This window comes from Herpailurus yagouaroundi, unplaced genomic scaffold (assembly GCF_014898765.1).
Source record: "Herpailurus yagouaroundi ecotype Mexico unplaced genomic scaffold, PumYag 197, whole genome shotgun sequence".
NCBI classification, from domain to species: domain Eukaryota; kingdom Metazoa; phylum Chordata; class Mammalia; order Carnivora; family Felidae; genus Herpailurus; species Herpailurus yagouaroundi.
The window spans coordinates 7,325,567-7,342,560 of record NW_024412428.1 but is presented as its reverse complement, the minus strand read 5'-3'; the positions used below and the strand labels follow the sequence as shown (position 1 = coordinate 7,342,560).

The 16,994-nt window shown below is 44.5% G+C and overlaps 1 protein-coding gene across 1 annotated transcript in view; it reads left to right on the top strand.

The window, feature by feature from the left end:
• Positions 1-16,994, top strand: part of FLT1 (fms related receptor tyrosine kinase 1) — a 175,750-nt gene that overhangs the window by 101,330 nt on the left and 57,426 nt on the right. The window contains exon 15 of the mRNA XM_040448115.1: positions 2,093-2,239. Coding sequence (XP_040304049.1) covers positions 2,093-2,239 — 147 coding nt within the window. The remainder of the gene's footprint in view (positions 1-2,092; positions 2,240-16,994) is intronic.

Genomic DNA, 16,994 nt, shown 5'->3' with positions numbered 1-16,994 from the left:
GGAACTCTCATGACATTGTTTCCAGTACACCTGTCAGGGAAGCCAAATCCTGTCTGCGTTGGTGATGCTATAGTTTGTAGCTACGGTAATAATTTGGGTGTTGGAGGCCTTGTATCCAGACTTCCTTTTTGATAATAAGGCCTATGGGCGGTGACAGATTGCTGTATCCTATTTAGTGCATGGCTGAAATAGTAAATATGGTAGGGGAAGCTATTAAAGGTGTAACTCAGTGAGGTGTGTCTGAGTTTTAAACGAGATCTGTCAAATTTGGCTTGCCACCTGAACTAGACTAAATAGTAATATGACCCCGTTCTTCGTTATCCTGTCTTGCTTCACCAATCTGTTCAGAGTCTTTGCTGTGTAAAAAAAAAAAAAAAAAAAAAAAAATGTCGAAACTGTAACAATCAAGCACGTACAAGTGATCAGACTTGAAGATGTTGCTATCTGACTGCATTTTCTTTTGGGAAACACCGCGTGACAGGTGGCCCAGAATGCCAACACAGAAGTGTTGAAATGGTTCTGCCTGGGGGGGCGGGTGCAGGAGAGATTAGGAAAGATACACCGACAGAAGGGGAAAGGGCCATGGCAATCATTCATTCCACTCTACGCTTGAAGAGTTTCTGTGTCGGGGCTCTCCTCTCAACCCTCTTTTTAGCCTTCAGATCCCATGTTGTGTAAAGTGAGGAAAGACCAGCGAGAAGCGTGGAAATCAAAATTTAATGAGAACGCTGTTCCTCCCGCCAGATTAGTAACCCTGCCGGGTCAACGTGCTGTTCGAGTTACGTGATAATCTGCTTTTTCACCTGAGATTTCTAAATTGCTTCACCGAATGCTCATCCTGAGAGTTTCCCTGCAGGAGCAAAAAGAGAAAGGTTGTGGGACCGGGCAGAACCCTGCAGGGACGGGGGAATCAGGGCCACTGCAGTGTGTCACTTCTTAGAGCACTGTGATTACTCCCTGGCTGCTTTCACAGTGTTAGTACAATAAGATGAGGAAATGCAAAAGGGTCAGAGAAAGCTCCCTCTGTCTGATTGAAGACAGTGGCGCAGAATGCGTAAGTCACGCCAAAACTCTTGATTTCTGTTCCAGGGGTTGCAACACGGGCAGGGGGAGAGGAGGAGGATTCGGGAGGGTTAGGACTTGTCTTCTTCGTCCTTTTCACCTTGGAAGCTTGAGCTACCCATGCAGCACTCGCCTAACCAGAATGTATACACATCAGCAGGACTGACTACTTTGTTACATAGAGACGCTGTACTCACTGGGGCCTCGGGGTGCTGCTGTTCCAATGTGGGATTTTAATGTTGTAATGTATTGTATCCTAATGTATTAAATTCCTGTTGTTGTACTATATCGGTCGGCATTTTATTAAAATAAATTGTATTGTATCATATTTGTATGTTTTAAGAGAAAATAATATAAAATACAATACTTGTACTATTATATAGTGCAAAAACCACAAACCTTTGCCTCTGCCTCTTGAATTAATCCTTCGGTTGCTTGCACTGGGGAAGGGGTGAAGGAAGGAAATAATCAATAAAGCTTCCAAAGTCCACACAATTCTCTTGTTGGGTCTGCTACCTTACAATTTAGGTTACGGACAGCTGAGCAACACAGACGTGGCCTCACAAACACATCAAAAAAAATACACACAAAATTACATTAGCTCATCACGAGAATACTAGGATTTCTGGAAAGATTGGTTACGAGCCTGTATCCAAAATCACCTTTTCCCTTTTTAAGCTCCTCAAACAGTAGGCAAAATCCTCAGGATTTTGAAAAGCTTCTCTCACAAAAGGAAAACTGGTTGGCCAGACGAAAAAAAAAAAAAAAAAACACCTTGATCCTGAAACCTAAAAATCTAGGGCTCTGTTCTTGATTTTACTCTGCGTTCTAACAAATTTCCATTGATCGTAGCAATTCAAGAAAGATGACGCAGTAGTTTAACGGTAGAAGGAGAACTTAGGGAACAAAATGTGAAGGAAACTGGACGATTGATTTTTGCTGCTTCTGTCTGTATGTGAAGTATTGATGTGCATTTGTAACAAGGAATACAGCTAATGAGTAGTAACACCCCCCTTTCTTTATTCACTAGATCAGGAAGCACCACGCCTCCTGACAAGCCTCAGTGATCGCACAGTGGCCATCAGCAGCTCCAGCACGTTCCGCTGTCATGTTACTGGTGTCCCAGAGCCTCAGATAACCTGGTTTAAAAACAACCACCAAATACAGCAGGAACCCGGTAAGAGATTGTTTTCCTCGAATTCCCTCTTTCTTATCATTCTCTTCTTCCTTTAATGTTCCTCTCAGCTCCGTTGTGTACATCGAGAAACACTTGCGGACAGAGCTCTGGGTCATGCTTCTATTAACAACTTCTTCTTTTTTTTTTAATGTTTATTTTTGAGAGACAGCGTGGGCGGGGGAGGGGCAGAGAGAGACGGAAACAGAGAATCCGAAGCAGGCTCCAGGCTCTGAGCCGTCAGCCCAGAGCCCAACGCGGGGCTCGAACCCACAGACCGCGAGATCGTGACCTGAGCCGAAGTCGGACGCTTAACCGACCGAGCCACCCAGGCGCCCCATTGTTTATATTAATGTCTAATAAGGAATATTATTAGAGTTAGTTCTTTTGCACACCATATTCCTAACCCTGTAGAAGGATCCATACAGAATCTGCTTTAAATGGTACATTCATAAAGAAATGGTAAGAGCCCCTCAGAAAATGTGTCAGTTCAGCTTAACAGAGAAAGTGAGGAGTTGGTTCCTTGGCTTGAGGTATGGCAGAACTTTGAACATCTGGTGTATATGAAGTTCAGGGTAGTTTTGTAAGCATTTTTTTTTTTTTTTTTTTTTTTTAGTTTTTATTTATTTTTGAAAGAGAGAGAGAGAGAGACAGCGTGTGAGCCAGGGAGGGGCAGAGCAGGAGACAGAATCTGAAGCAGGCTCCAGGCTGAGCTGTCAGCACAGAGCCGGATACGAGGCTCGAACCTGTGAACCGTGAGATCATGACCTGAGCCAAAGTTGACGCTCAGCTGACTAAGCCATCCAGGCAACCCTAGAAGCTTTTTAATTCACCTATATCAGTTTTAATGACTTCGTAAAAAGAAGACTATTTTAAATGATAGAATACTGGTTTAAAAAAAAAAATCTAAGTTAGTGGTCATGTCTTAATTTTCTTTCAATAAAAAATCGGGGCGCCTGGGTGGCGCAGTCGGTTAGGCGTCCGACTTCAGCCAGGTCACGATCTCGCGGTCCGTGAGTTCGAGCCCCGCGTCGGGCTCTGGGCTGATGGCTCGGAGCCTGGAGCCTGTTTCCGATTCTGTGTCTCCCTCTCTCTCTGCCCCTCCCCCATTCATGCTCTGTCTCTCTCTGTCCCAAAATAAATAAACGTTGAAAAAAATATATATATATACCGAAAGCCACCAGACTTAAATCAGTAAGTATCAACACTGTCTGTTGCCTGCCTGATAATTTTGTGGTTAAATAAGATTAAAAGAAACTCGTTTATAATTTTACTTAATAATTCCACTTATATTAAAAGTAAAACTGCCATTTATTAATTTAAAAAAATTTTTTTTAACGTTTATTTATTTTTGAGACAGAGAGGGACAGAGCATGAACGGGGGAGGGGCAGAGAGAGAGGGAGACACAGAATCGGAAACAGGCTCCAGGCTCTGAGCCGTCAGCCCAGAGCCCGACGCGGGGCTCGAACTCACGGACCGCGAGATCGTGACCTGAGTTGAAGTCGGACGCCCAACCGACTGAGCCACCCAGGCACCCCAAAACTGCCGTTTATTTACAATAGCCCAACAACCGAAATCAAATGACTGGCAATACGGAATGGTCCTTAAATGTGAGTCCTCCGCTCAAAACAGAATCTCCGTTTGAGCTTGATGCTCACAAAGGGGTTGTGGTAGACCATCTCCAACGTTAAGGTATCTTAGAAAGGCCTTCCTCTAGGCCAGTCCCAAACTCACCATGTCCCATCATTTTTCTCCATGAGCAGCGCCTCCTCTCGTACTACGTCGTCTGCTTCGTCGTCCACACCAGAAGCGGGTGACCTCCCCTCTGTCCTTCTCTGGTCTGTCACCAGGCTGTCCGGGTTATGCACGTAAATAGGACATATGCCTCAAGTCCTCCCTTCCCTCCGCTGTCCTCTTGTCATTTTCTGGGTTCAGAGAACATCTCCTGACTGGTCTCTCCGCCTCTTTTTTTGCTCTTTGCGTCTGTTTTCTACACAGCTGGATAAGAGGCGGCTGTGAACCTGGCACTTCCCTGTTTGCAAGTCTTCACGGGCTCCCTATCCCATGTTCAAGCGTCTGACAGAGGAGGCCCTCGACAACTGGCCCTCGCTACTTCCCCAACTCCAAGCTCACCCTCCCCTGTTGAACCTTATGTTCTAGCGTCTCCAAGCTCTTGTAGATCCCGGGACTCCTTGTGCTGCTTCAACGCCCTCTGCTTCTTTTGTCCTTGTGTCCCCGCTGCCTGGAGTGCCTTGCCTTCATCGAACGCCTCCCTGTCCCTTAAGACCCAAGTCAGGTGTCCTTTCTCCAGAAAGCCTTACTCATCTCCTGCACAGAGGGGGCAGGTCCTCCCGGCATCTTTATTATTCATGACTGCTTCTCTTCGCTCTTACTGAGTTGTTCTGTGATCATCGGTCCATCTGTGGATTATCTGTGCCTATTCCCACCGCTCTCTTACTGTGGGTCTGCTCTCTCACTCCATGTTTGCCATCATATCACATTCATCCTGAGGGCAGACAGTGCAACCTTCCTCTTATCTGTGTCTTCTCTTTTTGTCCTCCAAGCTGGCATAGTGGTTGGCAACCGATAAATGTTTCATGAGCAAGGAACGGATGAACGTTTTTCAGAAAATTTTATTCTGTCCTTAGCGAGGTTCACCTGGTAGCACAGATGTCTGGACTTCCGGGTGGTTGGGGAGACTCTATCTTAGGATTTTTAAAGCTAAAGGGACCGTTGGGGTATCTCTAGTTCCATTTGTAGAATAGAACATTTAGACCCAGCGAGGTAAAATGATTTGCCCAAAATGACACACTATTAAGATAGGTTGTTTCACAGAAAACGAATCCCTTGAGGCATTCTACCAAAACAAAAAGATGAATGAACACATGAATAAACACATACGTTTGTGTTGGGAAACAGTGCCTGGAATAGTCTCCCTTTAGCGATTCAGAGTCCACGTTAGTATATTAAAGACCTCAAGAAGTCCTGTTTTAAAGAAACCAGGCAAACTTCTTTAAAGTATTCCCCCAACTAACTTGATCACCAAATACATTTTACAAAATACTGATCTAAGATGTTGGGTGTTTCTTTGAAAGACGTAAATTTGGCTGACGTTGAGTTTTCATACTTTGGATGTGGGTTAAAGAATTAGAGTTGAACTGGGGCACCTGGGCGGCTCCGTTGGTTAAGCATCCAACTCTTGATTTCAGCTCAGGTCATGATCTTGTAGTTCATGGGTTCGAGCTCCACATCAGGCTCTGCCCTGACAGTGTGGAGCCTGCTTGGGATTCTAAGCCTTTGGAAAGCTATACCGAGAGTAAATTTTAAAGCCTAAATAATACTTAAATGTATAATGAAATATATAATTATAAATGTATATTTACAAATATAAAACATATAATTAAGGGGCACCTGGGTGGCTCAGTCGGTTAAGTGTCCAACTTCAGCTCAGGTCCTGATCTCACGGTTCGTGGTTCAAGCCCCGCGTCAGGCTCTGTGCTGACAGCTCAGAGCCTGGAGCCTGCTTCGGATTCTGTGTCTCCTTCTGTCTCTGCCTGTCCCCTGCTCACATTCTGTCTCTGTCTCTCTCTCTCTCTCTCTCTCTCAAAAACAAACATTAAAAAAACCTAAAATATACAATTAAATATATGTAATGAAATATATAATTATAAATACAACATTTACAAATAGAAAATATATAATCAAATATAAATAGATAATGGCTTGAAATCAGTTAAGCTGATTATTTCAAGTTTAAAGAGCCAGAAAATAAATTGCACGTCCTTTAAAGAGTTGCGACACGTGGCGACTCAAAAAACATTTATATACCGAGAGGATTTCGGTGGCCTTGGGTCATTGATAGGATCTGGCCCATCATCATTGTCGTTTGTTAAATGGCAACGCACCCGAGTCCAAAGAAAATACGAGAGAGGAAGCAGGGCACACGTGAGAGCTTGTGCTCAGGACGAGTGGCCATAAAATGCCCGCTGAAAGACCATAAGGGGAGAACTTCTCTCCTCCCTCCCCATTTCCTTTCAGGAAACCCTTCAGTGGGGCACAGCCATCCTAGAGAAGAAATGCAGTTTTGAGAAAGCCTGACGAAAGATGAGTAGGCCTACTTTCTTGCAGTAGGCCACGGGGCATCTGCAGGAAAAAAGGGATGATAAGCACACAGGCCCCGGAAAGCGTGTGCACGGGGGACGCGAGGCAGCCTCCGCCAGGGCAACCCCGGGGAGAAGCAAGCAGGCACCTTGCAAACCACACGCCCACCACCCATGGGGCGGCCCTCCAGGCCAGCCCAGCTGCTGGCCCTCCAGGGCCTCTGGGGCCCCAAGTCACCCTGGACTCCCACCACTCCTGGAGGGTCTTTATTTCCCCTCCTGGGAACCACAGAGGCTGCCTCCACTGGAGATCCTTCTTTCTCATTCTAGTACGTCGGGACTCTTCCTTTCCTTCCATGTCTGGTTTATTTGCAGTTCGTGTCACAGAAGGGTTATTCTCTAGTTTTATGTGTGCCCGTTTTTAAAAGCTCTGAAGGCCGAATAGCTTAACAGGTCTTCTTCATTAAATAAAAATGCCTTGAGCGCTCAACCAGGAACCAAGGCACTGTGTGACCTTGACAACGACCTCGTTCACTTTTCACAACTGTCATCAGAGGTAGGTACCGTTAGGAGATGCACTTGGCAGATGTAGTTTAACTTCACGAGCGCTGACTGGGTGCCTGTGCCTGTTCTGAGCGCGTCACTGAGGTCAATTAGTCTCCCCTTAATAGCAATCTTAGGAGTCTTGCTAAATTACGACACCTGTTTTCCAAAGGATGGAACGAGGACACAGACGCACAGAGAGGAGAAATAGCTGCCTCCAGATCACAGAGCCGGTGCCTGGTGGGCAGAGGCTGGGACCAGACCTTGACTCTGGGGCCCACATTCCGAACACTGGGCGTGTGGGGCTGACTGTGCCTGCATATCACTCCCAAGTCACCAGTTTTAGTGACTCCGTGGACATTAACGTCATATTGGTCAAACAATATTTTCTCCTTTCTAACCCTTAAAGCTTAAGCTCCCCAAAGACTGCAGTTTATTTCTTAAATGTTAAAAATGTAAACCATATAAAAAATATTTAAAATTTTTTTTTTTTTTTTTAAAAGCAGGCATGCCCACGGGGCGCCTGGCTGAATCGGTGGAGCATGCGACTCTTGATCTCAGGGTTGTGGCTTCGAGCCCACGTTGGATATAGAGATTAATTAGAAATAAAATCTCAAGGGGCGCCTGGGTGGCTCATTCGGTTGAGCGTCCGACCTCGGCTCGGGTCATGATCTCGCGGTTTGTGAGTTCTAGCCCCGCGTCGGGCTCTGGGCTGATGGCTCAGAGCCCGGAGCCTGCTGCGGATTCTGTGTCTCCCTCTCTCTCTGCCCCTCCCCCGCTCCGTCTCTGTCTCTCCTGAAAAGTGTTGAAGAGAGAGGCAGTCTGAGACATATTTACTCTGAAAAGACAGGTGAAGAGAGAATTGATCAGCTAAAGTGAGTAGAATGTCCAGGACCGGACAGGAAAGACCAATATAACACGGAAGGACCGATGGCAAGTTAGGGGTGGATTCTACTGGCCACTGGCTGTTTCCAGTATGGTTTGATTCTCAGGAGTATACAGGCTGCAAAGCTCATCTAAGAAACATCCATTTCCATTGGGTTGAAAATGTAAAGGGTTTGCACCCAGCCTTGGGGCAATGGTCTGAAGTCACCGTGGAGGACATATGACCTCCTCCTCAGCACTGCTCCAGCCACCTTCTCAAGGGCCCGGCAGTTCCTCCAAAATGATCAGAAAGTCACCTTTCTACCTCACACTCTTCCCAGATTCTCCACCGAGGTCCTAAAAATGTTCAGAGCTGTGACAGAGCTGAGCGAGCATGTAGGTGGGGCTGTTGGCACGGAGCGGATGGCACCGTAAGGACACCAGATGAGGGTGCGAAGCCGATCCAGAAGAAGGCCTGTCTAGCTTCGTTTTGCATCGATAACAAGCGCAAACCTGATTGTGCACAGAAAAGTGGGACTTCTGAAAAAGTCATTAAAATGCTGGAAAAAGTAACAAACTTTCCTCCGAAAATATTTAAGAGAGCAGAAAACAGTGCCACCCTGAGACGTTTTTGGTAAAGCCTTCCCTAAACCGAGAAACCGTCAGCGACCTATTGCGTAAATTACATTTCTAGGGCAGCAAAACGTTTCAGACTATTTTAAGATTAGAGCTATTTTAAGTTTAAGATTAGACTGTTTTAAGATTGGAAACCACAAAGAGCTGAGAAAGAATAGATTTGCTCTTAAGTAGCCTGAGGCTGGGGTGGGAGAGAATCACTCTGACCCGCTGATTAATACTGCTTCCTAAGTTGGATCTTGGTTACTAGGACTATGTATCTAATGACCTGAAAGGAACATCCTTCCTGTCACCACTAGATCCCTGATACGAAACGTCTTCACCTGTAAAGTGCGTATTCACATCAACGTGACCAGCTGCCCTCGGACTTCAGGGGGAACAGCATGATGGCTGCAATACAAAGTGGTTTTCATAGAGCTAGGAAACATCTTGAGGAAGGTAGAGGAGAGAAGTGAGTGAGGGTGTTAATACCTAGGGGTAATAATGTGACTGTCACCCTCAGAATCCACAGCTTCGCTTGATGTCTTACAGAACATAAAATTCAGAAATGTTAATTATCTTTTGCAAAACCTGAGTGGTAATTGTCTTTTCTTATGAAATCCACCTTTATGGTGCATGATGAATGAAGAAACATTGCAGGAAAGCGTGTACAGGATTCCTGGAACACGTTGGGGAGTGCGTGGGAGGGGGAGCTGACTGCTCTATTTATCACCCCCACCGAGCCCCATCAGTCCACTGATGTGATTGGCTGAGCAGCTGCTCTCGGTGTCCTTTCTCTCCAATATGTGTCTTTAAGGCAAGGGGCGGGGGGGGGTCCATGTACCCAGATCAAGAAGGGCCAAGCTTCACAAGTGACCATACCAGTAGCTTCTTTCCCCAGCCAGAATCTTCCAACAAATTCTCAAGGTTGAGTCGTATCCCCCGACGACAATATAAGCATAGGGGGCGTTCTGAATATGTTGCAGAGCCAAAACTCGGTTCTTTTCTAAGGATCGACTTCCATTTAGAAGGTGAGGAGAAGGGAGTGGAATTAAGGAACGAGTACAGTGAGGTAACAGCAAGGAAAACGTCTTGATTGGTCCTGCTGGAGTTCAGAGCTGCAAGCCGAACCCCAGACAAAAGAGGAACCCTGACTTTGATCACGGCCTTGACGTGGTGAAGAAATGGAGACTGACACTTTACGCAAGTCTGCGACTGCTCGTTGATGTCCGGCTGGTTCGGTGCGACCATGGTTCACCCTCAGAAAAGTAAGATAACCCGTGGGTAGAGTCCCATTTTTGTATTCAAAATCACCAGAAGTTATTTATGGAGAATCAACCTTGACACCCAAATATGACTCTTTACTGAAATACTGTCATTTATTTAGGTCTTGCACATACATACATATGTAGCTAATCATATCATAATGCTTTGCCCAAAGAAAATTGCCTGGACGCGCCTTCCGGTACAGCATCCTTATCCCCATCCAGCCCAGAAAAGCCTCCTGAAACGTGTGAGCCACAGCAAGACCCAGCCGAGGGGATCACACGGCAGACCGCACAGACTCGCTCGTAAATAGCGGGGCTGTCTGCTGGTCATTTGAGTCTTTGGTGCTTTCTGAAAGTCCTCTTGATTTTCAAATGAAATGAAAAATTTAGGCCATAAGAAATAAAAAACGAACTTGAGAATGTGAGCGTCACTTTAGAAAGGGCCTCCCCCCCCCCGCCTTTGTGTGCGTGTGTGTGTGTGTGTGGCAAAATGCACATGGCGTAAATTTTACCATTTAATCGTTAACGTGTACAATTCAGTGGCACTAAGCACAGTCACAAAGTTGTGCAACCATCACCACTATCTAGTTTCAGAACTTTTTCAGCACCTCAAACAGAAACCTTATACCCATTAAAGCTTTTTGACTGTGAATGAACCTCGTCTTTTGATTCTTTTTGTGACCTCTTGCAACGCACGGAACTGGAGTGTGAGCACGGCCAAGATCAGCAGCCTGTTTTGTTTGACGACCAGCCAGTGCTTGAGGGACCAGTAGCAGAGAAAAAGAACTTGGGAATGAAGAAAAACAAAGAGAAGAGAAATCGAGACATATGGGGATGAGATGGGGGAAGAGAGAGGGCAGACCCTTCCAAGAGCTCGCCCCAGAGATCTCAGGACTGCACCCTGTCCAAAGTCACTAACCCCAAAACTAACAGCCGCTGTCTGGGCGCTTGGAGAGGGAAGAGGTCTCCACCCCCCAATCTGCAATTTGCTGCTTACACTGAAGACTGCCTGACGATCTACCTTAGATAATTGTGCACCTCCGTCTCTTAGCAGAACGATTCAATGAGGTTTTTCTGTTTCACGTGTCCAGAATTTACACTGGAACCCCTCGTCCCCCCAAGTACAAACTTGAAACAGTTTAACCCAGACCTACAGTGACAGACAGCAATGCAACTGGGGAGTCCCAATCCAATGAAGGGAAATACAGAAACAAACGTATTTGGAGATAACCTAGTCTATGAATTTGCCATTGCTTACGTGACTGAATAGAGTCAAACTGAGAAAGTTCGTTCCTCGTCCAGCCCATATTCAAGCGATAGCTTCATTTTTGCATTATCTCCTGCTTCTAAGGAGCCTTAAACGATTCGATTGTCTATTAGTTTAGCCATCTCATTCAACTCCATCATAATTCAGCCGGCCACCACTGAAAAATGAAATAAAGCACAGCAAACGTATATCATGTACCCCAACACACACACCCCCCCCACACACATACTCACAAGCATTCTGTAGGGGGGGCCAGTCTTCTGATGGAATAGATTTTGGTTTAGCCTCTTTTTTAAGTTGTTTTTTTTTAATGTTTATTTATGTTTGAACGGGGGGGTAGGACAGAAGATCTGAAGTGGTCTCTGTGCTAACAGCAGAGAGCCCGATGCGGGGCTCAAACTCACGAACAGTGAGATCATGACTTGAGTTCATGGCTTGAGCCGAAGCTGGTTGCTTAGGCGACTGAGCCACCCAGGCGACCCTTTAATCCAAAATTATACATTGTTGTGAAGTATAAACCTACTTTTCTTGCTTCGAAAATATTTCATCATTGTATACATAGTCAATATTAAGTTTGGCAAATGGGGGTACCTGAGTGGCTCAGTCAATTAAGCATCCAACTTTGGCTCAGGTCGTGAGTTCAAGCCCCACGTCGGGCTCTGTGCTGACAGCTCAGGGTCTGGAACCTGCTTCGGATTCTGTATCTTCCTCTCTCTCTGCCCCTCCCCTGCTCACGTTCTGTCTCTCAAAGATAAATAAACATTAAAAAAAATTGAAAGTTTTGCAAATGTTAAACTATTTGGAGATGTGTGTGTGTATGTGTATATATATATATATAGTATACCTTTTAAACTTTCAGTGACTCTTTGCTGATGGTAAAGAGGCCCATAATTCATTTTTTTTTTTGAAGTTTATTATTTATTTTGAGAGAGAGCAAGTGAGCACGAGTGGGTGAGGGAAGAGAGAGAGAATCCTAAGCAGGCTCTGCACTATCAGCATAGAGCCTGATGCGAGGCTTAACCTCGTGAACCATGAGATGATGACCTGAGCCAAAGTCAAGAGTTGGACGCTTAACCGACTGAGCCACCCAGGCACCCCCATAATTTCATTTTTAAGACCATCTTTTTTTAAATTATATAATCCACGAATACGTTTTCATTGTGAAAGATCACGTGGCACGGAAAGAGCATAAGCTATAAAAAATGTCCTTACGGAGGGTTAACACACGTCAAGTATGTGATTTGTATTTTGTCAACAACTTTACCGCTTTTTGCCTATGTAAAGTGCAGGTATACACATGCAGGGCATCCATATTTGTGGAGCAAATAATAAATGGGATTCAGTCATTCATTCATTCAGCAGCTATTCACTGAAAGCCAACCCTGTGCCGGTAAGAGAGGAGAGGGAGAGAGAGAGAGAAGCCAGCATCTCTAAGACAAATCTGAGTTGAGATCATGCAGCGTGTTTTGTTTGATGACTTGCTTTGTTCACCGCATATCTTGGAGGTCTTCCTGTATCAGCACATAATGTCCTGCTCCCGTCTTTTTAGCCTCCATACCCTTTAATATGGTATGTAGTCCCATAATTTAACTATTCCTATGCTGATGGAAAACACTTTCTAGACTTTGACCTCTATGCGAAGCAGTGCTAACACTTTACTGGTCATAGACACACTCCCTCATTCTACACAGAATGGCCACTTTGGATGAATGGCTCTATTCTGCAGTATAAATGCATCCGACCTCATCAAGGAGCTATGACAAATCTGAACATATCACAGGAATGTGTTGAAGCAGGAATGAGTGCATGTATGTGCCCGGGCACATGTGTGGGTTTATAATTTATAGATATGAACTCTAAAACCTTAGCTATCAGCTATGTACAACTATAGACTTAGCACCTCCTGACACGTTTTTCAAGTGCCTGAATCATCTTGAAATACTTCATTAGAACAACAGCCGAGTTCGCCGCGAAAGGGCGCAAGAATGCTTTTCATTTTTAAATGTTTAGAAATACATGTGTGTTTGGCACAGTTTCAAGGTGCTCACGTTAACTATAACCCCTTCAAGTCAACCGGTTTACAATTTCTTGGCAGCTTTTGGAAACTATTCTGTTAGCATAACCCAGATTTGTAACTTAAGCTAGTGAAGCAATAGACATTGTCCCAAGTGAAAGGACCTTTGTTTATGGCTTTTCCCTCTTTCAGTGGTTTCATGAAGAGGAATATTATACAGCATTCCCCCCCCCCCCCCTGGTCTCAATCTTATTCTTTTCCAAGAGCCCCTCTTCTCTGTCTTTCTCATGGCTAAGGAGCAAATCGTCTCACCAGGGATCACATTGCCCGTCAGAACTCCTTCAGCCCATGTGTTTTAAGCATCTCATAATTCTCTTCAACTTAACACATATTATCGTCAGGCTGCTTTTCACTCTGTCTCAAATTATTCTACGCTTCCTCAACTTTTTGTTTTGTTTTCTTTTGTTTTGTTTTGTTTTACATCTGCAAATGCTTTGCCCTGTGGCTTGACCTTAGGGTAAAATTCTCAACAGAGAAAGCAGCAGCTGCATGGCCACCGTTTGAAAACACTGGAATCATTTGCATCTTTAGTGCCGCTTAATGAGCCCATCATCCTTCACTTCCCAAACTTGTCAGCCTTTGCAGTGTTCTAAACTTGGATTTCTCTTACCCATAGTTTTCTAAACCTCTGAAGTTTGACTGGATATGTAAACTCTCCTCTGTGTTCTTTGTGGGAAGTCAGTCAGACATCCAGTCTCTAGTGTTCTTGGATCACTTTAGCCATCTTTAATCTCTATTTTGGCTCTTCTGGTGCTTTGTTCAGATACAGCTCTTAGCGAATCAGTTCCTTTAAGAGGTAGCAATCTAGGAGCGCCTGGGTGGCTCGGTTGGTGAGGCGTCCGACTTCGGCTCAGGTCATGATCTCACTCGTTAGTGGCTTCAAGCCCCACGTAGGGCTCTGTGCTGACAGCCCAGAGCCTTGGAGCCCGCTTCAGATTATGTGTCGTCTTCTCTCTCTGCCCCCCTCCCTCCCTCTCTCTCTGTCTCTCAAAAATAAATAGACATTAAAAAAAAAAAAAAAAAAGAGGTATCAATCTAAAGGTATGATTTATCATGGGCCTATAAAAGGATGCATCATCATCCTCATGGCTACTGTTTATCAGAAATATATCATGGCTAATCTCAAAGAAATTATTTTGCTGGAGAGCCAACACTATCATAACAATTTACTTTTTTCAAACGTTTTTAAATGTTTACTTATTTTTTAGTATTCTCTACACCCTATGTGGGGCTTGAACTCACAGCCTCAAGATCAAGGGTTGCGTGCTCTTCCGACTGAGCCAGCCAAGTGCCCCCCACCCCGTCGAATTTACTTTTTATTTTATTAAACCTAACATCTATTAATTCCCTATTCCATGAGCCAGACACTTTGTCATACTCTAGAGAAAATGAAAACAGTGAAACTTAACCCTTACCTTTGAAAAACTTACACATAATGGGTACGAGTCAATTTGTAAGTACGCGATGTGAAGGGTATAAAATTCCATGCGCTGCCGATCAGCACCCCTGATTGGCATGACCCAAGGAGGCTTCATGGAGGAGGTGTCATCTGAACAGGCCTTTGATGGCTGAAGAAGAGAGTTTTGATTATGTCGATTAATTTGGCCAAACTGGATGGACATGTTCTGTCAGTGAGAAGTTAAGACGCTCAGCTGAGCATCAAAACAGGAGTCACTGATCAGACCAGCCGGCCAATTTAGGAAACAATGAGTCAGATTTTTGTGTAAACACCAGGAGAAAAACACATGGTATGCACTGATGTCACACAGGTTAATTTAAAAGATCTACAGATGCATCTACTCAGTGGTGAATTGGGTTCAAGTTCTATTTCATGCCCTTCCCTGGACAATGTGCTGCTTATATACAAAATGGCATGATTGTCCTTCCCCTTATGGTATCGAGGAAAGAAAGAAAATTAATTATAAAATCCCTTGAAAATACTAAAAACTGAAGGGGTTGTGTATGTATGTATATGTGTGTGTGTATATATATATATATATGTATATATGTATATATATGCATATATATATATATTTTTTTTTTTTTTTGAGAGAGAGAGAGGTGGGAGGGGCAGAGAGAGAATCCCATGCAGGCTCCATGCTGTCAGCGCAGAGCCCGATGCGGGGCTTGAACTCCCAAACCATGAGATCACGATGTGAGCCCAAATCAAGAGTAGGAGGCTCAACTGACTGCCTGCCTTGGATACATATATAGGCCAGCATCGTCACAAACTCTGATCTAAAACCCTCAGCAGCAGCCAACATAGTAGATGCTTCAAGCCCTTACTTACCCTGGGTGCCGTCACCAGATTTCCTTGGAGTACACGTCCCTGCAAAAACAACTCCGTGTAAAAATTTTACTCTAGCAGACCTATGAAACTGAGTTTACATTTCTAAGCTCTAGGATCTACAGCTCTTTGAATCTTAAGATAATAAAAACTGACATACAGCTTTACAGCCCGGGGAGAGGTGGATACGTAGGTCGTAAGTCAATACCGCCACACAGGGAGACCGCGTTAACTACTGCCTTCCTCGGCTTCATAATATTCAGCAAACACTGCAGAGCTCATGCCTTTTCTCACCCCCTCAATCCCATTTTCCATGGTCTTGGTTTATTTGGCCGTGTCCTTGGATTCTGAGGGTCTGCTATCTGTTGGCACAGTGCTAGACCCTGAGGGCTCGGTAATGAATAAGGCAGTGGCGTGGGCACGGAAGGAAGTCAGCAAATTTACTACGAAATGTTAAGTGTCGGAGTAGAGGCATGTGCAAGGTGATACCAGAGTAATAGAGAAGGGGCTCGAGTGCCTCAGAAGATCTGGGATAGCCTTGAGCTAAATATTAGTAAATGAATGCTCACTGGGGTGACTGGGTGGCCCGTACCATTCAAAGTCACGGAGACTTATCGTGAACTGCCAACAGATCAGTATGGCTCATACCAAGGATACGCTGAAGGACGTAGCAGTGTCAGAAGCTGGAAGAAGATAGGCAGGAGCCAGATCATGGAGGTCTTTGCTTCATTAAATATAATAGCGCCATCCCACGTACATCCTCTGAGTCAAAGCTGTGTCTAGTCTACGCAGCATACACATTGCTGTTGGCCCTCACAGCAAATGTACTTAAGTTGATTTGGTTGCCGACATTTAAAAATCATAAACTTTAACATCGAAAATCCAGATTTCTCTCTTTAAAACTCAAAAGACAACACTGGACTCAAATTCCCCAATTCCAACTGGTTGGAGCGAAGTTCATGCTTCCACCTTTAGATGCGAGACAGTCCTTCAGCACTCCACACAACGCAGAGGGACACAGTCCCTCTCCCATGATCTCATCCCCAACTCATTTATGTTATGCGCCCGGCCCCTGAAGACATCTACTCTTGCAAATCCTGCTCTGTGCCCTGTTCGTCCAATCTGATACAGCTTCTCTCAGCGAAGGGAAATAAATCGTGTTTTGACAGGAATTTTTATTTTTAGTGGTCAGAAATTACTTAGGTGATCCCTCTAGAAGCAAGCAGGCCTACAATTAAATTATCTTATCTCAACAGCACAAAGTAGAACATCATGTTTCTAAGTGAGTTCTCCGTGTTCGTTCTAATGATTCACACCCAAGGGGGAACAAGAAAATTCATATATGGTGACCTTTCAGAGAACCCAGTACCATTTTGCATCACAACAAAATTACAACCTATCTAGGAGTAAAAGTAACCGAAAAGATATTTAAAGAGAAAAGCATGGAATTATCAGATGACAAAAAAGAATACCCAAACAACCCAAAGATATTTTATATTTTTGGATGGGAATGTTTATTATTAGTGGAACCTTTTTGGAGCCATTTTTGTAGGTCAAAAATATTGGCAATTTCATTTGTTTCAACCTAAAAATAAATATGCAAATTTTCCCCACAATTATTACATAAATTCAGTGGAATCCCCACCCACATCCCAATAGTATTTCTCCCAGAATTCGACCAGCTAAAACTGAAATCCATATTGACGTGTAAAGGGCTGAGATAATTATGAAGAAGAAGG